The sequence below is a fragment of the Marmota marmota genome, unplaced genomic scaffold, assembly GCF_001458135.2.
Source record: "Marmota marmota marmota unplaced genomic scaffold, marMar, whole genome shotgun sequence".
Classification (NCBI taxonomy): Eukaryota; Metazoa; Chordata; class Mammalia; order Rodentia; family Sciuridae; genus Marmota; species Marmota marmota.
The window spans coordinates 35,719,805-35,744,040 of record NW_026000057.1 but is presented as its reverse complement, the minus strand read 5'-3'; the positions used below and the strand labels follow the sequence as shown (position 1 = coordinate 35,744,040).

The 24,236-nt window shown below is 33.2% G+C and overlaps 1 protein-coding gene across 2 annotated transcripts in view; it reads right to left on the bottom strand.

The window, feature by feature from the left end:
• The window catches only part of Gstcd (glutathione S-transferase C-terminal domain containing), a 188,169-nt gene that overhangs the window by 5,782 nt on the left and 158,151 nt on the right, over positions 1-24,236 (bottom strand). For both annotated transcript variants that reach the window (XM_048813685.1, XM_015484615.2), the window contains 5 exons: positions 22,771-22,886; positions 22,565-22,609; positions 19,249-19,377; positions 4,282-4,415; positions 3,069-3,099 (listed from right to left, as the gene is read on the bottom strand). In XM_048813685.1, coding sequence (XP_048669642.1) covers positions 3,069-3,099; positions 4,282-4,415; positions 19,249-19,377; positions 22,565-22,609; positions 22,771-22,886 — 455 coding nt within the window. The remainder of the gene's footprint in view (positions 1-3,068; positions 3,100-4,281; positions 4,416-19,248; positions 19,378-22,564; positions 22,610-22,770; positions 22,887-24,236) is intronic.

Here is a 24,236-nt window from a genome sequence, read left to right as displayed (position 1 = left end):
GTGCCAGCAGCATGCCAGCTACACCCTGGCTTTTCTTGACTCTTACTTCCACCCAGTCACTTTAGAGGACAGGAGCCTGGCTCCCTCTACTCTCACTCCACAAGGCTGCAGAGTGGATCTCTCTCTCAAAGACAAACCATTAGAAAGACCTGACGTAATGGGGCAGCTGGTGTTATTATTTTCTGCTTAACAATTTTAGGAAAGACTGAATTAATAGAAGGCAGCCCCTAAAGGGACAGAGTGAATGAGTTTGCACAGTACTTTTAAATCTGCATGTAGCCAAAGGTGAGTGACTAGGCAAACTCAAAATAAATATAATGCTCCTATGAGCTGTTCATTCAGAACAGCTTGAGTTCCCAAGAATGCTAATGATCTTCCAGCTCAACAAACAGGTTTAACTCATATTCAACATTTATCTTCTTGTTTTTTTTTTTTTAAAGAAAGGCTAAGAAGTTTCCTCCTCCCTCCCTCCCTCCTGTCTCTTATACACANNNCTTCCCTCCCTCCCTCCCTTCCTCCCTTCCTTCCTTCCTTTCTTCCTTCCTTCCGCTAAGGATTGAGTTCAGGGCCTTACACATGCTAGGCAAGCACTCTACAGCTGAGCCACAATCCCAGCCCCTCTTCTTAGTATTTTGTACATTAAATTTGAAGCCTCTGGTTTTACATAAGAAAAGTGAAATGATTGCAATGTTGCAGGTTTTTTTTTTCTTTCTACAGGGATATCTTTGTCTCAACTTTTATGTATTTAAAAAACATTTTAATACTTACTATGAATTTAATGGCAAAGGGTAGGAAACTAATAAAGTAAGTCAAATGAATAACATTAATTAAGATTCCACAAACTAACTGCCATCAACAAAAGGACAAAAGAATAATTGAGAATTCTATGATTTGAGAAAAAGCCAAGAAAAAGCACATCCTTTATCCCCATGGTGTTTGTAATCTAAGATTCACTGTATATAAAGGTAATATTGAGGTAATTGCAACTTCAGATGGGATGCAATTCTATTGTCCTGATGGGTTTTACTATATTTTATTAAAATTATTCTTCTTTCTATTTGGTAGCAGGAATTGAACTTAGGGGTACTTAACCACTGAGCCACATCCCCAGCCCTTTTTAAAAAAAATATTTTTTTATGTAGAGACAGGGTCTCACTAAGTTGCTTAGGGCCTTGCTAAGTTGCTGAGGCTGGCTTTGAACATTTGATCTTCATGCCTCAGCTTCCCAAGTTGCGGGATTCCAGGCGTGGGCCACCTTGCCTGGATCTTTGTTCTTTTTAATCAAAGTTAAGTTCTGAAAGAACAAGGCATAAAGCAGGTACTCAGTAAAGGTTTCTGGCTAAATTTAATTGAGGAGAAAGACATTTCCCAAGTTGCTTCCAAATATTTGGGTAATAAGTCCATTTAGTTGTGCCTACGAGGCCACCCATTTTTATGAAGCTAAATGAAACTAAGAAACACTGAGATATTAGCTTGCCACAGAATCCAGGAAGTGAAGGCTTCTCTATAAAGCATTTATACCTGAGATCTTCCAGGGCTGGTGGCCAAGCAGCATTTTTGGGGGTATGGGAGTTTGAGGAGATAAACTCAACTTTGGGGGTTCTAGAGATTTTCTGCTTTTGTGTGCAACATCTCTGCATTTCAGAAATTTTACATTCTTTTCCAGCCAGTGACATTGCATGTGCCCTACCCCATCACCTCCCTAGTTTTCCTTATTCATCCTCTTATTGTTTGCTTTACCTGTATAAGAATATGTGAAAGATTTGTTTACGGCTGGTAAAACCTAAAATATTTATTATCTGACCTTTTATAGAAAAAATTCTCTCTATTCCAGGTTATCTTTTCAAGTATGTTTTTTATAGTGAACAAACTTGAAAAAAAATACACTCTCTCTCTAGAACAAAAGGCAGGTATCCTTTGGCCCATTTCCAGATGCCCTATGGGAACTAGGCCTCAGTGAGTCAGTGTAAAAATGATGGTACTCTGTTTACTGTTATTGCTATGAACAATCAACTCTTTTGTCTCTGATTCAGGATTCTCATATCTTCTACCAGCATCCACCATATTAACCAATATGTTACAGCAGAATAACTTGAAAGTAGGTTAAAAATATCAGACCCTTCACAAATCTCCAACTACTAAAAGAGTTCATCTGGGTTTGTTAATCCAGATACAATACATATTAGATGCTCATGAGTAATTTGCATATAACTAAAGATGATATACTCCCTCATAAATTTGAGATGGAAAACTATAAAGAGAGGATAAAAAGTAGCAGAATACAACAGTTACTAATAGGGCATTATGTATAAATGTGGATGTGTAACCGATGTGATTCTGCAATCTGTATTTGGGGTAAAATTGGGAGTTCATAACCAACTTGAATCTAATGTATGAAATATGATATGTCAAGAGCTTTATAATGTTTTGAACAACCAATAAAAAAAATAAATTAAAAGTATTTCATAAAACTATAAAATTTTAGAAAAAATTATAGTATAATAAATGTGTTTCATTGATTTAATAAAGAATTTAAAATACCAAAATAAAAATAATAAATACAAATGTTGATGGATTTGATTGTTAATTTTAATTTCTATTAACCAATGGTATCATAAAGCAAAAATGTTGACCAAGTACTTGGACAGACTGTTTTCAACACAGTAACTGACAAAATATTAGTATCCAGCATATGCAAAGATTGCATGAACTAACAAAAGAAAAACATATAACCAAAAACAAATGGAAAAATGGGCAGGCATTTTTAAAATGATAAAAACAAAGTAATAAATCAACATAAAAAAGATTGTAAATCTTGTTATCAAATGATAAAATGTAAGTCAAAATTGCACTGTAATTTAAATTCATCAAGATGGCAAATATTACAATCTATAAATGTTACAAGTTGAGTTTTGATGTACATGGAATAAACACTTTCTGTAAAAATTCGACATTATCCTTTAACATAGTACTTGTATATAAAATATCATTCATTGTGTCTAGTGCTATAAAATTATCCTTTTATGAAAAAAAAAGTATATTATCTACATCTAGATCATTAAGAGTACCTTGTATGATAAAGTTTTCTTGAATTGTTCACTGAAATAGAAAAGAAAATGGAATTAATCACTGTTCTAATATTAAGAACACTGAATAAACTAAATTACAAATAAAAATATATATTGTAGCTGAAGAGTATAAAATGCTATCTGAAATAAAAACTGACAGTTTGAAATATTGTGTAAAAGAATAAAAGCATATTATCAGCATATTATTAATTTTTAAAGAATTTCTTTCATAGGAAGAAACATTATTAGAGAAGTACGACCATTTTTTTCCCCTCTTCTCATAGGAGCAAATAGATTCAGTGTTTTACTGTGTGAAATTTATTATTATTCAAAGGTAGTGAGCAAATATACAGGAGGTAATAAACATTGAAAAATTCCTTTGTTTCTCACAATTCCCCAGGAAGAAGGGTTATGCCATGTCATGCAGGCCATGTATTGAAGCATCAGGCCAGTTAGGAGGCAGAAAGACTATAGTAAGACACAGGCAATAGTCTTTATTGTGGATTCTATGTTAAAGAGTGAAAATGTCATAAACATGAAGAAGGTGATTCTCCTCTGGTGGGTTAAAGCTGCAAGAATGAAAATGCTTCCTCCTATGTGGGATTAGAAGGATTATAAAAAATGTATATCAAATTTAATCATCAACACTACAATTTAAAAATATTACTGCTACTACTGTTATAAGGAACACTTCACACTTATTGAGTGCTTACTCTCTGCTGCTTCTAAAGTCCTACATTACTACATATATCATATTCTCACAAGAACTTTGAGATAGTTACCAGTATAACCTTTATTTCATACATGAGAAAATTCAGGCAGACAGTAATTTGCCCGAGATGAAATAACTTATACAATGACAAGGAGACAGTATCGACACCCTGGTGTCCAGGTCCTAAACACTTAACCACTGTACCTCACTGCATCTTCCAAGTGGTATGTTTAATTTCATTTAGAAGAACACAAAGAAATTCTGATACTGACAGACTTCTAGTTAGCTGACACCTAGATAGACTTACTTCTAAATTTCAGCAAGAGCTGGATCCATGGGTAAAATCAGAGACAGACACAGAGAAGATCCTTTCTTGTACAATTTATAAACAACACTTGCCATATGGAAAGTCAATAAACTGCATGTAAAATCTCACTGCAACTTCCTATCAAACAAGTCTGGCATGCACACTGGTGTCTAGGGTAGAATACTAAATTTCACCTTTTTGGAAAATTAAACTTTGAGGTGTTCTGAATGAAACCATAACAGCAAGGGCATGTGACAAAGGAAGCCCGTGTTTTGATGCAGTGCTCAATCACCATGTCTGTAGCCACTCCACAAGCATGCAACGCCACCTGGAAAATAAAACCCGACCTTAGCATTAAGTTCTTTCTTAATGAACAGTGCAACTTTTGTGCCTTAAAATTTGTGTGTGCATGTGTCTGTGTGACTTATCCTCAAGAGATTTCAATTAACCAGAGTATTATTCTATAATAGTTTAAATAGTTCTCATGTGAACATTTCAAAGGACTACTTACCTATTCATATATTAACTAAGAAAATTAAGAAAGGTTGAAAGATTATAAAAGGAGCACTGCAAAAGAAGTATAGGATTCATTCAGAAGGATATGTGAAGCAATCTTAAAAGTGGAAAACTGCATATATATAGATTACTAAACTAGCACTCTGGCTGATTATGAATTTATTTCAGTGGTAGTATTGTGACAAGAACACTAATAATATGCAATGAAAATTTCTAGTCTAGAGCGCTGGTTGGCTATGAGACCCTGTGTCGGACAAAACTTTTCAAGTCTTTGTCTATTCAGCTATAATCTATGCTAAATAATACTGACATAGCATACTCTTAATGCAAAGATTAAATAAAATGTATTTAAAAACACATTTTAAAATTCTATATGAATATAATCTGATTAGTATTATATAAAATTGATTGAATCATATTTATGTAGCACCTTTCTGGGTGTTTTCAATGAATGAAAACTTGCATAAAATACTTTCAAAGGGTTTACTTTAAAAGGAAGGAGTGAGGGGCTGGGGCTGTAGCTAAATGCCAGAGCTCTTGCCTAGCTCTGTTTTAGGCACAGGGTTTGATCCTTAGCATCACATAAAAATAAACAAAATAAAGGGATGCTATTCATCTACAACTACCAAAACATTTTTTTAACAAAGTATAAAAAAAAAGGAAGGAGTGAAGTTAACTCTGAAAACAATTTCAATTTTAAAAAGTTTTCAAAACACATATCCTTAAACACAATTTATTACAACCTAAAATAAATAATTTTGAAAATTATTAGACTAAATGAGGCAAAATACAATTCTATGAAGGAAAATCAGATATGAGGATCCTGAAAAATAAATTATTACACTTTGCCAGAAAAATGTTCGGCTCTCCATTTCATTTTAGGCAGAAACATATTGTATTATACTTTCCCCTCCTAGGGACAGATCACATAAACTTCTGGGTAGAGGAGCACAATCATTGTGAAGAGGAGAGTTTCCTGGAAATGTCTGGATGTAGATTATTTTAGCTAGATTCCCTTTTGAAATGAAAAGCTAAAACCAATGCTATTCTGGGAAGAGAAAAGCCCTGTACCCCTCTGAATTCTTCCCTTCTTCTAGACTTATATAGGCTACACAGAAGTCAACATCTCAATTTCTATGGTAACTATGAACTCACCTTTCCTGTTTCATGGTGAAAATGGCCTAGGAAGGCAGCCATCCCCTGAGGGCAGTACCAACTATCAAGCAATAGGAGAATAAAGAACCTTGATTTCTCATCTGCTCCTTTTATTTAGTCAGCTTTTCAATGTAAAAATCTTTCCTTTCATGAGTAGCTGGAGAAAATCTAAAGGTAAAGTTATGGGTGAATATTCCCTTGGAGTAAGAACAGAACTGAGGCTCACTGAGTGCCCTTTGCGCACAGGCACTATGAGGGCATGCCGACATTTCTATGATCACAACAACTCTGAAAGAAATGTATTATCTCCCTTTTAAAAGGGAGGAAACAATGACTTGGAGAAAGGAAGAACTTGCTCACAACAAAGCAGCTACTGAAGGGCAGGACTCTGACTATGGAGCATGACCCCATACATTAATTACACCAAGGTGCTTCTCTACAAAACCCTGTTGAGGCTCTGAAGAAAGAAAAGTTTAGACAATTTATTTTTAAGTATCTACTTAGGTTTACATTCTTTTAGCTACATGTAAAAGAGTGAATTTCTTTTCCTCATTTAAACTAAAGAAGTTAATCACAGAAAAATGAGAAATTATATCCCATCTGATTCAAATGTATGATATGTCAAGATCATTGTACTGTCATGTGTAACTAATTAAAACAAATTAAAAAAAGAAGTTAATCAACTATTTACACAATGGATTTTAGGTCTAAAAGGTTTTACTGCATTACATAATCCTAATTTTCACTGTAACCAAATGCAGGTCAGAAATAATAGGAAAAAATGAAAAGAGATATAGAGCAGTGGAATTATTTGAATATGGAAATTTAGCACATATAAGAAAGGTAGTATTTTAAACCAGGGAAGAAAAGATGGATTCTTCAGTAAGTAAAATTACATTAACCTGATAACATGTGAAAACCAAAAATTAGATAGTTCCATGTATCACATAAGAAAAAATAAATTTCAAATGGATTAGAGTTTTAAAATACAAAAAATTATATATGTATATATATATGTATGTATATAATACACACTATATATAATTATATATGTATATATGTATATAATACACACACTATATATAATTATATATGTATATATATGTATATATGTATATAATACACACTATATATATATATAATTTTATATAGGCTGCAGGTAAACAGGAAATATGAAAATGTCACAATCTTATGGAGGGGAAATTTAGCAAGATCTAGACAGATTACAAACATAATGTCTAAAAATTATGAGATACACTGGCAAAAATATATAAATATCTATTTATTGACCAATATTTGAAATAATAAGAAAATGAAAGCAAACCAATTTCCCATTGACAGGAGACTAATTCAATAAACAAAATGGAGCACTCTGCAGTTCTAAAAAAGAATCTAATCTCTAGACAAGACCATGGAGTAATAAACTGCAGGAAATACTGTTAAATAAAATGTTAAAAATTATTAAACTATTCTCAGAAATTACCATTGATGGTTGTGTTGTGTGCTTCTAGCATGCTAGTGTGCATACTGTAAAATAAAGCAAATAAAAAATGTAGTGCCACTAGGAAACGATGCTAATTTTTAAGCATGGAAGAAAGAAGAAAGAGGAATAAGACTTAAAAAAAAAAAGAGGCTAAGTTAAAACTCCATACTTCTGAATTTCAACTGGAGATATCAGTATAAATTCATGATGATTTTATTGTGTGTAGGGGAGGTATGGCCTGACTCAGAATACTAAAAAGAACAAACCAGCAGCAATGACTACCCTCAGTATCTAGACCAGGATATTCTAAATACTATTTTATCCTTAAAGACCCTAAGTTCAGCTCAGAGGAGAAATAGCTGAGATATGAAGTATAAAATACACAAGAAAGCAAGGAAGTTATCAACTGTTATTGAAGCCTTGTCCAAAGAACTCAAAACCCAAAACCCAAAGAGTAACCTGGTGAGCTTCACACTGAACAAAGATGGGAATATCGGAACATCAATGAGAACAATAACTGTAAATGGATTAAGTTTTTCATTATCAAATTGATGAACCAATCATGATACTACAAAAATTCTATGGGTCACTTTTTGGTAGCTAGCTCACTTTGAAAACTGGAAAATATAGAGAAACATTGAATTGGACTTTGCTATGTGCACTGTACCTTAGGGTAATCAAATAGCTGATGGAAAGCAAATGAAGATGGAATGATAAAATTATAATATCACCATTTTGCAATCCTTATTGATATAAGGGAAGCAGGGACAATGATCATTAATATTTCTAACATTCCAAAGTGACAACCAAACTGCTGATAGAACATACTATTAGCACCTATGATGTAATCTTACCCCCAAATAGAACCAGAATCTGCTTACACCTCTACAATATAGATCTAATCACCAATTTTCAGACAATATACAGAACAGGGTAATATATTAATACAACAATATCAGAGGGATGAAATCAGCAAAATCTTCATGTGGAAAACTTTAAAGGAAAAATATCATGGTTTTGTAAGCAAATAAGATGCAAAGACAAAACAAAACAAAACAAAAAAGGTGGGTAATGATGTGGTAGGCAGCATCATTCCACAAAGAGGCTGCATCATTCCACAAAGAGGCTGCATCCTAATCCCTGAAAATACAAACAAGGCTAAAGGATTTTTGCAGATGTGATTAAGGTTATGGTCTTTAGAATAACAAGATTATCCTGGTTGGTCTTAATCTAACTACACAATGCCTTAAAAGCAGATAATTTTCTCAGGTGGGAGCCCAGAAGAGAAGGTCAGAGAGATTTAAAGCATGAGAAAGACTTCACCCACTATTTCAGGCTTTCATGGTGAAGGAGGGCAGGGAATGTGGGTGGCCTCTTGCAGCTGAGAAGACTCCTGGCTGACAGCCAGCAAGAAAACACAGACCTTAGCTCTATAACTACACAAAACCAAATTCTATCATCAACCTGAATGAACTTAAAGGTAGATTCTCCCTTACAAGCTTCACATAAGAGCCCAGTCAACATCTTGATTTTGGCCTCTGAGACCACAAGTGGAGAAACCAGTTAAGAAGACCTAGACTTCTGACATACAGAGTATGTCTGTCTGTTTGTTTGTTTGTTTGGTTTTTTTTGGCACTGGCTTATTTCATTTAGCATAAGATTTTCCTGTTCTATCCATTTACTGGCAAATGCCATAATTTCATTCTTTATGGCTGAGTAATATTCCATGACATCAAACTAAAATGCTTCTTCACAGCAAAGGAAACAATCAAGAACATGAACAGAGAGCCTATGAAATGGGAGAAAATCTTCGCCACATGCACCTCAGATAGATAAATTAATCTCCAGGTACACAAAGAACTAAAAAAACTTAATACCAAAAAAAAAAAAAAACCCACCCCTAAATAACCCAATCAATATAAATGGACTAAGGAACTGAACAGCACTTCACAGAAGAAGAAATACAAATGGTCAAAAAATATGTGAAAAATGTTCAACTTCTCTAGCAATTACAGAAATGCAAATTAAAACCACACTGAGATTCCATTTAATTCCAGTCAGAATGGCAATTATTAAGAATATAAGTAACAATATATGCTAGCGAGAATGTGGGGAAAAAGGTTTCATACATTGCTGGTGTGACTGAAAATTGGTGCAACCATTCTGGAAAGCAGTATGAAGATTTTTTAGAAAACTTTGAATGGAACCATCATTTGACCCACTTATCCCATTCCTCAGATTATACCCGAAGGACTTAAAATCAGCATACTACAGTGATGCAGCCACATCAATGTTTGTAGCAGCTCAATTCACAATAGCCAAGCTGTGGAACCAACCTAGGTGCCCTTCAACAGATGAAAGAATAAAACAAAATATTTTATACACACACACACACACACACACACACACACACATACACCATACACACACACACATACACACAAGATTTTATGTCTTAAGACTCACATTAACTATCTCAATTTTTGTATCTTCTTTTAATACTGATTAAAATAAATAAATTGTTAAAAATTATCAGATACTAGGAAAATTTGAACATTGGCTGTTGTTAAGGTATGAAAATGGTATTGTGGTTATTTCTTTTCTGTTTAAAATATTTTTATTTTATTTTATTTTTTGTGGTGCTGGGATTAAACCTAAGCTGATAGCATAACAGTAGAAGCAATTGAGAGAGACAGATAAAGATAGAGATAGATAGATATCACATCATAAGCCAGGAAGCCAGAAGGTAGATGACAGTTTTGTCATCTCTGAGTAGGCCCCACCTGTTAAAGGTCCTGCCACATCTTCACATCACCTTACCAGGGACCAAGCTTCCAACTTGGGAACTCTTGGGGAAAAACCCTTGGTGCATGCTAGGCAAATGTTCTACCACTGAATTACAACCCCAGCTAAGGATTTTAATTTTTTGTAAACAAATATTTTAATTATAGATGGACACAATATCTTTATTTTGTTTATTTTTATATGGTGTCGAGGATCGAATCCAGTGACTCACATGTGTGAGGCAAGCGCTCTGCCACTGAGCCCCAACCCCAGCCCCAGGATTTTAATTTTTTAAGAGCAGTTTTAAGCCGACAGCAAAACTCAAAGGAAGATAGAGTTTCTCATATGTACCCCGCCTCCAGATATACATAGCCTCCCCTATTATCAACATCCTGGATCATCCTAGACTGCATTGACACATCATTATCACTCAAAGTCCACAGTTTACATTGGGGCTCACTCTGCATGAGGGCTTGACAAATTGGTAATGCCTTAAGTCCATCATTGTAATATCATGCAGAGTATTTTCACTGACTTAAAAATTCTCTGCACTCTACCTATTCACCCCCAACCTCACCCTAATCTCTGGCAATCATTTGATCTTTTTACTGTCACCATAGTTTTGCCTTCTTTAGACTACCATATAGTTGGAATCATACAATGTGTGGCATTTTCATACTGGCTTCTTTCATGGAGCAATATGAATTTAAGATTTGCTTCTTTTCATGATGTGATAGCTCATCTACTTTTAGTGCTGAAAAATATTCCATTGTATGGATGTACTAGAATTTATTTATATATTTACCTACTGAAAAACATCTTGGTTAACTCCAAATTTTGGCCATTACCAGGGAAGTTGCTATAAACATCCATTTGTCTGATATGTTTTCAACTCCTTTGGGCAAGTAAAAAGAAAAGCAATTTTTTGGATTGTAGGAATATATTTAGTTTTGTAAGATACTGCTGAACTATCTTCCAAAGTAGGTTGTAACCACTTTGCATTCCTACCAGCTATGAATTGGAGATTTTGTAGCTTCATAGTCTTACCAGCACTTGATGATGTGTTCTGGAATTTGGCTGCTCTAATAGGTGTATAGTGTCATTTCTATTTGCATTCCCCTGATGACATATAATATTGAGTATATTTTATATGCTTATTTTACCATCTTTATATCTTCTTTGGTTAGGTATCTGATCAGGTTTTTGGCTCATTTTTCAGTTGGGCTGTTTATTTTTTTTTATTGCTCAATTTTAAGAGTTCTTTGCATATTTTGGGTGACAATCCTTTATCGGTTCTTGCATATGTCTTTTACAAATATTTTCCCCATTGTGACTTGTTTTCTCATTCTCTTGACAATGTCTTTGCAGAGTAAAAGTTTTTAATTTTAACGAATTCCAGCTGATAATTCTTTCTTTCTTGTATCATGCCTTTGGTGTTTGGTAAATCATTACCAAACCCAATTCATTTCAACTTCCACCTAAGTTATCTTTTTGAAGTTTTATAGTTTTGGTTGTGGTTGATTTTGAGTATCTTTTGTGAGGGGTGTAAGTATATGTCTAGATTCTTTTTTTTTTTTGCATGTACATATCCAGTTGCTCAGGCATTGTTTCATGGGAAATATTTTGTTTTTAAGTAATCATTATCCTTAAGAGATAAATGCTCTAATATTAAGAGTAAAATAAATTGATGTCTAGAATTTGCTTCAAAATAGCCCAGAGGTGGGAGAAAGCCATTGAGGGTATAAATGAAAAAAGAATGAACAGAAATTAATAACATAACTGGGTCATAGATATATGCATGCTAATCTAAACTTTTTAGTATCTAATGGAGACTAATGTGTTGGTGGGAAGGAAGCATTTACTCCATTGTTTACTTAACTTGATGGCAAACAACACTTTATTGAATGATGTAACAGTCAGTGGTTCTCAAATAGTGAATTTCTTATTATCTACCCGTTTCTCTGTACATACACGGAATTCCTATAAAGCTAAAAACTTAAGTTGTATACTTATCTTTTGGTCAAGGTAATGCATATTCTAAAGTAAATATAAATACTTTAGATTGAGATATATACTGTGAAATTCATGGATTATAAACTAAAAAACTTTCCTGTACATTTTATTTTTTCCCATATTTTTTATTAGTATATTATAATTATTTCTTATACATTTTTAAACTTCAGTTTATCTCTATATAATAAAAATTCTCAGTAGAATTCTTATCATTTAAGTGATCAAAATGAAACTGAACAGACAAGGAACCTTATAGTACATGTTTTCTTACATGCAGTAGTAAGTTAATGAAATAAATCTTCATTCACTCTCATGTCTTTCAAATGGCAGTTTCTTAGGCAGACTCTAGACAAATGGACATAATTCTCTAGGAATGAAAAAAAGTATTCCTTGTAGTAGATTCTAAGAAAAAGAGTCTATATTGATTCTGAATATAAAGTATATCTTGAAAGATAATAAGCTTATGCTTTAGTTGTACCCCAAAGGTACACTGTTTATGATTCGAATAGGCTCCCTGTACTTATTTATTTACTGAGACTCATTTAACAGTTACTGAGCCTTTCCCTAAGCCCAGTCATACATACAGTTATTGTTATTTCCCATTTTGCAAATAAAGAATCTGAAGGTCAAAAAGGTTGAGTGGCTGGTTCAAGGTCACCAGTACTTAAAATTAATCTGTCCAACTCCAAACCAAACTTTAGTTCTCTATGCTTGCATTTACTTCTATCTTTAGATATGGGGAATCAATAGGGAGTCACTGATTGGACTCTAGGTCCAGCTCTCACATTAACTTGGGCTATGTCACTTAAACTCTTTTGGAGCTTCATATTATCTATCTATATAGAATGAGAAGGTTGAATGAATGATCTCTAAAGTTCCCCTAATCCAAGCATGCCCTGACCTTTGCTTCTCAGGAAGGATTCTTAACCATAAATTTTGCAGATCAAAGCAGCCAAGGTCCCAACTCTGTAGTCATATCCCTCTCTTTAAAAAGTTTCATTCAATAATAATATGGGCAGTCAACTTCAGAATTCAAATGATGCTAAAAGGCTTGCAGTTATAGAGTCCCTTGTTCTATACTCTTTCACTTCTGAAAGAATCTGGTTACCCAAGCCAATGTTGTTCAAAACATTGGTTTTCTTTCCTGAAATATGTTCTCCTATATAATAAATGTACATTTTATTTCTTAATTTGTAAATATTAGATCTTACTTATTATATTTCTATTATGAAAGATGAACATTTTGACATGTTTACAACCTCTTCCTATTACCATTCTCTATGATAGTGTCATTTATACTGTGCACTGCTGATCCAAGTTTTTAAACATCTAAGACTTTCCCCACTCAAAAGCTATATAAAAGGCTGAATAAATACAATTTTCCACAGTATGAAAAATACCAAATAATCACTCAGTTCCATTTTTCTTTCCTGAAGACATCTTTCTGGGCCTTGTGACCTTTGACTAAAAGACAAACTCAATGCTTTATAGATTTGCTGCCCAGAAGTTGTAAGACTCCCTATACTTATTTACTGAGACTCTGCCATAGACAAAGATTTCTCTTCATCCCTCTCTTGTATTAAATGCCACTTATTCCTTTTTTTTAACTTTTTTTTTCATGCAGCATGTCTTCTAGTAGTTTGCCGAAAAGTGTTACACATGACATACATTTTCTTGAGAGCCTGAATATTTGGAAATGGTATTTTACTTTCATACTTGATTGATGGATTGGTTAGGTATAGAATTTTTGATTGAAAATTAACTGTTAGGATTTTGAAGGCATTACTTCTCTGCCTTCTAGCCTTTCATATAAGAAGTATGAAGGAATTTTTTTGGGGGGAGGGGGTACCAGGGATTAAACCCAGAGGGGCTTAACCACTGAGCCATATCCCCAGCCCTTTAAAAAATATTTTAATTTGAGACAGGGTCTTGCTGAGTTGCTTAGGGCCTCAATAAGTTGCTGAGGCTGGCTTGGAATTCATGATCCTCCTGCCTCAGTCTCCTGAGCTGCTGGGATTACATGCATGGGCCACCATGCCCAGCTGTATGATGGAATTTTGATTCCAAATTATTGTATATGACCTACATCTTTTTTTTCCTCTGTGGAAACTAGTAAGAATTTCTTGTCATTCTTGGAGTTCTGAAATTTCATACTGTGCCGTTAGTCTTGATAATTTTTCAAGTGAACTTCATCAATCAAGAGAAATGCATACTTCATTAATAGGATATTTTATTAAATTAGTTCTTTGATATTTTCCTCCTAATCATTTTATCTGTTTTCTCTTTCTGGCCTGTTTCTTGGACTAAATCTCTACTGTTTTTTTGTTTTGTTTTGAATGCTTCTCTTCATTTTTTTGTCTTTTCTTTGTTCTATTTTTCAGGTAATATCTTACACCTCTTTTTAAAAAATACCTATCTTTTAAATTTATTACTTCTTAATTTTGATTAGCAATTACAGCAGCACAATTCACAATAGCTAAATTGTGGAACCAACCCAGATACCCTTCAGTAGATGAATGGATAGGGAAACTTTGGTATATATACATAATGGAACATTACTCAGCATTAAAAGAGAATAAATCATGGCATTTTCAGGTAAATGGATGGAGTTGGAGAATATAATATGCTAAGTGAAGTAAGCCAATTCCAAAAACCCAAAGGCTGAATGTTTTCTTTGATATGAGGATGCTGACTCATAATGGTGATGGGGGGAAGGGAATGGGAGGAATGGAGGAACTTTAGATAGGGCCAAGAAATACTTTCTTATTCTCCAATCATTCATTTCTTTTTCTTTTTCATTCTATCCTAGCTTCATTAATTCAACATGTATTATCTTCTCTGATTTTTCTCTGAACAAGATCCTCTGTCATGTTGTTGCTTTCATCTTAGTCTTACATTCTGAATTTTCCGTCTTTGGTGTTCCATGTCTGTCAGTTTATATTAAAGAGTGAATCACTAAAAAAGGTGATTACAAGTTCTAAATGAAAGAGTAAAACAAAAAGGCTAGTTACTGAGTGGGTGAGTGGCTAGCTGACTTTTCTTTTTATAATTATAGCTCTAATATCTGTAGCTCTTTGAGGATAGTTCTGCTTTTACATAAGAGTAACTCATTCAGTCTTACTAATGATTCTCTGGTTTCTGAGGTTTTTGAATTAAGAGACAGATGTGGGTAGGGAAGATATCCATCATTCAGTATGCAGATTCTCACACAGTCCTTACATGACAAATCACCATTGCCCACCCATGGGCCTACATGGCACATACATCTTTTTTTAAATAATATTTCAGGTATCCTGTAACATGCTTCGTAATAACTTTCTTACCACCCTCCTTTCCATTTAAGCTTGATGTTCTTCACATCTACTTAATAACATTGTTATGGTTCAGATATGAGGTATCTTCTGAAAAGCTCATGCATTGATGCAGGAATGTTCAGAGATGAAATGATTAGATTATGAGAGCTGTAACTTCATTGGTGGATTAATGATTTGAATTGATTACTGGGTGGTAACTATAGGAAGGTAAGGTATGGTTGGAAGAAGTAAGTCATTGCGGGGTGTGCCTTTCTGGATTATATTTGTCCTCAATTGATTTCTCCCTGTCTTTCAGCTTCCTGGATGCAATGAACTGAGAAGCTTTCTTAAGTCACACCTTTCTTCCGTCACATCTTACACCCAGAGCAATGAACTTGGCTTATCATGGACTGAACTTCTAAAAATATCAGCTCCAAATAAACTTTTCTTCATCTAAAATAAACTTTTCTTCCAAATAAACTTTTCTTCATTGTTCTTGTCAGGTATTTTGGACACAGAGACAAAAAACTGACTACCGCACTTATTTTTTTTTTCCCTTCAGTCTGCCTTCTACCTTAATACTTTGTATCATGATTTGAGTTAAAGACATTCAAATGCAGTTTCATCAAACATGGAGTTTGATCTTTTTTTTTTTTTTAATCACTCTTGTTATTTGAGGGTCCGCTCTTTCTTGGGGAAAAGAGGTATTGAAATATCTCTATCTGCTTTCTCATCTTTTCTTTTTGCCTTTGTGATTTCTAAAAATTGTGTTTTCAGGATAGAAAATTTCTCTAGTCCTCATATGATTACTCATCAAAAGTATTACTGAATTATCACATGATAATACATATAATTGCATATGCTTCTTTTAATTATATACTAACAGACCTAACTAAAAATGAGCTTGTAATTAAGCACTCACCACTGATAAACCATCAATAATCACATTAAAAATTATGTTATAGGCAAAATAGAAAAAAGCAAATGCAAATAGCTGGAAAATAAAACATTTGAGTTTTTGAAACACAATAACAAATCAAAAATATTCACTTATACTTAGAAATCAGTACCTTAGCACCCGGTTAAGATGATAGTTTGGAATTGCCCACTAAAAACATTTAGCCTTGAGAAACTTTTGTTTTTAATATGAAGTGTACACTTTTCCATAGTCATCACCATTTTATAACATTATAAACATTTTTGTGTTATTTTTTGAGAGCATTAGTATTAATATATATTATAAATTAAGTCTTTATTTGCCGCAGTCTGGCTGGGCACAAATGCCGCAGTCTGGCTGGGCACACAATCACGAGCCACCACACAGCTTGTAGATTCAAACAGCAACTCTTTATTCCCGAACTCACACCAGCTGTCTACAATCACGTTCTGGGGAAATCCACGTTCTCTGCCCAAATCCACCCCTACTGGGCTTCTGTCTCCCAAAAAAATACTGTCTGAATCCCGTGAGAACTCAAAGGGAACTCAGGCAGCAGAATACGCCCTATTCCCAGCAGGAATAATCTTAAACCTGGAACCACCCTAAACCCGGATAGTTCTAAACTGGGAACGCCCTAAACTCGGATCCGCCTTGGTCCTTGAGCAAGGTCACCTACATGCAATGTCACTGCAAAATGTCCTATTTCCACGAGTCCTTCCACTAAGCAACATGGGGTACGCTGGCAAGGAAATTGTCATACCTACTTGGCTAATGGCTCCCAGCATTTATTAAGCTTAATCTTATAAATTTTCACAAGAATGAGACTAATCCTATACTACACAAAAAGAGGAAACAACATACCTTTTGTAAAAACAGCCTTAAAAAGTATACTTTTATAAATAATCTTTTGAAACTTACCCTTTAAGTGTATGGTAATAATGAATTGAATCAGGGTCATGCAGCTACATATATAGAAATTGGAAAAAAATTGCAAAACTTTTTGGGATGTTTCTTACTTTTGAAAAGACATATTTTCCTCAGGGAAATAATTAATCATTATAATCAAAATAAAAACAATTCAATTAAAAAGTATCCCTGTAACAATCAAATACTTGTTTTGAAGAAAAGAACATAGACAATCCCTGCTTAACAGTAGTTCTGCTTACAATGTTTTGATTTTACAATGGTGCAAAAGTGATAAACATTCAATAAATACCATACTTCAAGTTTTGAGTTTTGATCTTTTTTGATATGCTTTGTGATACTCATTTGTGATGTTGGGCATTTGCAGCAGCAGCAGCAGCAGCAGCAGCAGCAAGCCTCCAGTCCAGTCACATAATAACAGGCTAAACCACCACTTTTCTATAAGTACTGTATTGCTAAGCTTTGATGTACAACAGGTTAGTGTACTAAACACATTTTCTATTTATGATATTTTCCATTAAGTGTAAGTTTATCAAGAGGTAAACCCATCATGTATCAGAGTGAATCTGTATATATCTTATATACCATATAAAATACATACTTCTATATATAGAATTTATTAAAATAAATAACTATATATTTATTTCTATCTTTATTGCTTTCATGTTTATGAATATAAAAATAACAAGTTGAGTGTAGTATATTTTAAAGATATTAAAAATTAAAAAAAATATTATTTCACAACATATAGGGATAGCCACCTTAAAAAAGTACATATTAGCATAATTTACTTCCATTAATTTCTTTTGGAAATGATTTTAAAAAATATTTTTCATTGTAGATGGACACAATACCTTTATTTATTTTTATGTGGTGCTCAGGATTGAACCTAGTGCCTCACACATGCTGGGTAAGTGCTCTTTTACTGAGCTACAACTCCAGCCCGTTCCATTCATTTGTAATGCAGTTTTCACCTGGTTAAGATCACATTGCAAAAAGTAGTAGGCTCAGTTCATTGAGTACTTCCTAAATGCTAGGCAACTCCTAAGGGCTTCACATACCTTGTGTCAACATTTTACCAGTAAGTTTTTTATGCTTATTTTATAGATGGAAATAGGATCAATAGTTTGAATAAATTGCCTAAGACCACAGTTATTGAGTGCCAAGCAGGAATTTAGCACAAGGTTGTCAAATATTAAAATCCATACTCTTAATAATAATAATATTTATACAATTTTGTCCATGTTAACTAAATTTTCATACCATTAATAAATCAATGCAAACATCATGAAAATGCAATTTTCAAAGCTCCTGAGCAGGCTCCTCTCACTGAGTCCTTGCAGTCTAGACTAATAATATTTTTAAAAAATCTTTGCAAAATTGAAAGCAAAAAAATGAAATGTCATTGTTGTTTAAATTAGAATGCACTTAATTACCAAAGACTGAGTTTTCATATGCTTATTAGTCACTTTTATTTCTAGAAAAATATATTCCTCAAATAAACCCAATGTAAATAAGAAACTTTAATGAGGGAGCTATAGTAAGTAGTAGGGGTGTTGGAATACCTGATATAAGAAAAAGCTAAAAACATTTTGATTTATTTCCTTTGATTATCTTAAGTCAAACTAAGTTAACAAAATCTAGTAACCCTAATTAGATTAGTAACTTTAATCATTTTTGCTTGATACAAGTTGTTGTATTAGTGGAGATAAGGCTAACAATTAGTATTTCAATTCTGATGTATAAATGATTTATTTAAAACTACTAAGAGTAGTTGGTTAAGACTTTAAAATTCTCTCCTTAAAATCTCCTTTACATCATTATTTTTTATATTTTAAGAAAAATATTGCTTTGAAAAAGACAAACATATACTTTTAATAATGAAGTACTATGAATATAATAATATTAATTAGTATACTATATTTTGTTGAGAAAGTATAGAAAGTTATAGATTTCTTTGTTTAGGAAAGAATATAAAATTAAATCCTTTATTTATTCTAAGGCATATAATTTTATTTAGCTATAATTAGGAAATTGAAATTGCATGATGACTTACCCCAATATTAAACATCCCTGTAAAATACTCCATGTTTGCTTGGATGAACCAAATGTTGCTTAAACCTAGATCATCACTTCTCTTCTTAGCACGAATTAGTGATAATTCCTTGTTTTCTATTAATATAACCTAGATTTTCCCGGGAAAAAACAGTATATTCAGTAACATAACACAAATATTAGGACAAAACATTATTGCTATATTCCATAGCCTTAATAATGTTGAACATATTATATTGATCCTCTATTCTGTGCCAGGAAGTATGTCAGTTAATCTGATACTAAATTGAACAAGGTATTTGAACTCTTGAAGCTTAGGGTGTAGTGATGTAAGTGAAACAAGCAATAATAACACAGTGTGAAAATGTTTAATAAAAGATAAACAATGTATAATGGGAGCACTCAGACTTGATGACTAAGGAAGGTTTTATTGGGGAAAGTAACATATCAACTGAGGTCTGAAAAATAAAAAGAACATAGCAAGGGGAATGGAAGAGTGTTAGGCAGAGAGAGAAATACATATGAAGGCCCAAGGTGGGAAAGAGTGTAGTATGTAAGAAGAAGTAAGAAAACTGGTATAGCTTGGCACAACGTACATGTTAGTGATAGTGGGGATGGAGGCAAAGGGTATGGAGGTGGATTTGAGGATGGAGAAGTAATGGACTCAGGTCATGCTATGATAAAAGAAGGTCCAACAGCTTCCATGAATAATACAGATTATGGAAGAGTGGGAGAAGCAGGGACAACAGGAACCTGCAACAGTGATTTTGAGTAGAATTAAGACAATATCATCACTATTATTCCTGGTTCTTATTTTGTACTTATGATTACATTTATGGAAAAATCTTGGATCCCTTTGAATAGAAATCCTGTCAGAGTATAAGTGGTATTAAAGGCTTTTCAGCCTTTATTCTAGCCAATCCAATCTAAGTTTTCAGAATTATTAGGAAGGGAACTAAAGATACTACGTTCCTGGCTCTGGTTCTCTATTCTATGAACTTTCTTCCTTGAAACTGTTATTTTCTTTAATAATAAAAAGGCACTCACCTCTTCTAGGATTATTGGTTTATTTTTTCTTTATTCTCTAATTTATCCCTCACCTCCAATTATTCTGTTAAATATCTTTCTGACCAGTAAATCAGTTTCTCCATAATTTTTTCTTCTGCAAGTATTTACTATAGTTAGTTCACATCTCCCAGAAAACTCACAAATACTGTGCCCTAGTTGAATTTGTATTAAAAAATGACTTTTCTTCCGAAGACTTTTATGTTATAAGATGGCCACTGTGAGGAACTGATTTAATATGGTAGAAGATTAGAAACAACACAAATTTCTAACTGTACCAATGACTGAGTGGTATATTTACTTAAAAACATATCATCACTAAGATATGATGATATGTAAAACTATTAGCAAATGAAAAATATTTGTGATAAAATAGTGAACAAAGAGCAAGGGGACTAAAATTTTATTTGCATTTGTAGAATTTGTAACAGAAATATTAGTATGGGCATAACTTAATGAGAACAAGGGAAGAAAAACATTTGATGGATCAAAATGGTAGGTTTGGGTATTATTTTTTATTTTCTTTTTAAAAAATTGTTGTTATTATTTGTATTCTTCATAGCTGCCATTCTGACTGGAGTGAGATGAAACCTTAGAGTAGTTTTGATTTGCATTTCTCTAATTGTTAGACATGTTGAACATTTTTTCATATATTTGTTGATTGATTGTATATCTTTTTCTGAGAAGTGTCTGTTCAGTTCATTGGCCCATTTATTGATTGGGCTATTTGTTTTTTGGTGTTAAGATTTTTGTGTTCTTTATATATCCTACAGATTAGTGATCTATCTGATGTGTGTGTGGTAAAAATTTGCTCCCATTCTGTAGGCTCTCTATTCACCTCACTGATTGTTTCTTCTGCTGAGAAGAAACTTTTTAGTTTGAATCTGTCCCATTTAATGATTCTTGATTTTATTTCTTGTGCCATAGGAGTCTTATTAAGGAAGTTGGGGCCTAATCCAACATGATGGAGATTTGAGCCTATTTTTTCTTCTATTAGGCATAGAGTCTCTGGTTTAATTCCTAGGTCCTTGATCCACTTTCAGTTGAACTCTGTACATGGTGAGAGATAGGGACTTAATTTCATTTTGTTGCATATGGACTTCCAGTTTTCCTAGCACCACTTGTTGTGTTGGTGAGGTTGTGGTGATGAGGTTGTGGGGAAAAAGGCATACTCATATATTGCTGGTGGGGCTGCAAACTGGCGCAGCCAATATGGAAAGCAATGTGGAGATTCCTTGGAAAACTGGGAATGGAACCACCATTTGACCCAGCCATGTCACTCCTCGGTCTCTACCAAAAGGGCTTAAAAACAGCATACTATAGGGATACAGCCACATCAATGTTTATTGCAACACAATTTACAATAGCTAAATTGTGGAACCAACCTAGATGCCCTTCAATAGGTGAATGAATTAAGAAAATGTGATTTTCTTTATACACACACACACACACACACACATATATGTAATGAAATATTACTCAGCATTAAAAGAGAATAAAATCATGGCATTTGCAGGTACATGGATGGAGTTAGAGAACAGAAGCTAAGTAAGCCAATCCCCCCAAAACAAATGCTGAATGTTTTCTCTAATATAAGGATGTTGATTCATAATGGAGATGTGGGGAGAGCATGGGAGGAATGAACGAACTTTAGATAGGTCAAAGGGGAGGGAAAGGAAGGGAGGGGGCGGGAGGTAGGAAAGATGGTGGAATGAGACAGACATCACTACCCTAAGTACATGTATGAAAATATGAATGGTGTGACTCTACTTTGTGCACAGCCAGAGACATGAAAAATTGTGCTCTACTCGTGTAATATTAATTGTAATGCATTCTGCTGTCATATATAACAAATTAGAACAAAACAACTGTTGTTATTTTTGTTAGAATTTTGATGTAATCGATCAAAAGAACATGCTCAACAAATTTTAGAAGCCATTATTTCCAGTTATAGTTATATTGAAAGTTAATTTAATTATAGATATTTTATTTAATGGAATTGCAATTAAAAATTTTTTAAAGACATGCAACTTTTTAAAAATTTGACAACTGTACTTTGGTCCTACTTTAATAATTTTCCCCTTAAGATTCTAAATCTTAGAAGTTTACTTCAAAGAAAAAAGAAAATGCCTGCGTCACATATTTAATTAGGGTGAATGATTAGGAACTCTTGAGTAAGGGATAAGCCAGACTTGGCTAGTTGAATTGTGTTTATCTTAAACATTTCTTTTTATATATTATTCAGACTTTACCTGGCACGATGGCAATATGTGAGCAAGAACAATTCCAACATGGCCCTGAAAAAGTCAGTAAAAGAACCAAGTTAACTTTGGTCCTCATGTCTTTTGCTCATTGTAAGACAACAATCTTGCCAAATGAAAACATGACCTTGAGTGTAATATAGACAAGTCACACACTCTTGGAAAGGCTAAAAAGTATAAAAGGAGACATATAATACCCCTCCACTGCAGAAATCCACAATTCTGTCACCAGGTTTGGCCTGTTTTATCACCACATAAACAAGGTTGTTTAACTGTTGCTGTTTCCTCAAAGCTCGATCACTGGACATTTTGCCTAGGAAAAACAAGAAATGAAAACAATATGTATTGTGAGAGACCAACTACACAACTTAGAACAGACTATTAGGATACTGGAGAAGGGATAAATATATGCATGTATGCAAGTATACATACACTCTCACATAAAAGAATAAATTTCACATAATTAGTAGAGGACTGGAATATTAGAATCCAGAGATTAACTCTATTTTTGCTTATTTTACTTTTATTCCTATTCTATCAATGAAAAAAAGTCTTCTAAAGAGTATAAACAATAACTGAAACATTAAGTTCAGAGCCATAAACAAAGGGTTCAATAAATTTTATCTAGATGAAAAAAGTAATAATCATCTCTTCCTTTTGTCCGTCTCAGAGACATTATAAAGACTATCTATTTTCAACACATTGTTTAAATTTCCTTATAAAAAGATGTATAATAAATAATAAAAAATTTATTATTTCACTGGCAGGCACATCCTTGAATTCTGAATTCTTCTGGGTAGGATACTTGGAAACTTTGGAGTATGGATGTCACATGGCTGAACTATATTAATGGTTATTGTACTTAGAGAGAAATTGGATTTTTCCTTTTTCACTTTGAAGCTTCCTTTCCTCATGAGTCAGACATAGAACATTAATGTAATTAGAGATTAAAGATAGGGCACTTCCAAGTATGAAATGCCATGGACTCAGTACCATGAAAACATCTTAACTTCCCTTTCAAAAGCTACTGGGAAAGTTCACAAAAATATCTTCAGAAGGATGAATGACACTATTTGTTTTTACATTTTTCAAGTGCGTTCTTTACAAGAGTGGTTTGATAAAAAAAATCATATAAAGATACCAAGGTTTCCTTGTTCCATTTCAAAAGAAAAACATAATATTTTCCTTTTCTTCTTTTTTTCTTTTCTCTCTTATGTTACTAAATAAAATTTAAAAACATTAGGAAATTTTTATTTTAGTAAAAAATAGAAAATTATAATTTCATAATTTAGAGGTAATATTTATATACATATACACATATTTTATACATATAATGTGTTTCTATATGTTATATTCATAAATTCTTAATTTTCTAGCCAGTATATAAAATTACAAATATCTTCTTATGTCAGTACATTTTTTCTGTATTGTATACTTTAATGGGTTCATAATATTCCTCTCACTATATACCATAATTTACATAACCACTTCCTTATTGTAATATGTGATTGTCATCATACTACATAATATTTAAACACATTCTGACAAGTTTCAAACATAAAGGGCAATTGAAAGCCTCCCACAGCAAATCCCTCTGTATTAGTCAAGGTTTTCATTAATATAAAAAATACTTGAGGTAGGCTACTTAAGAAGAAGCTTAGAG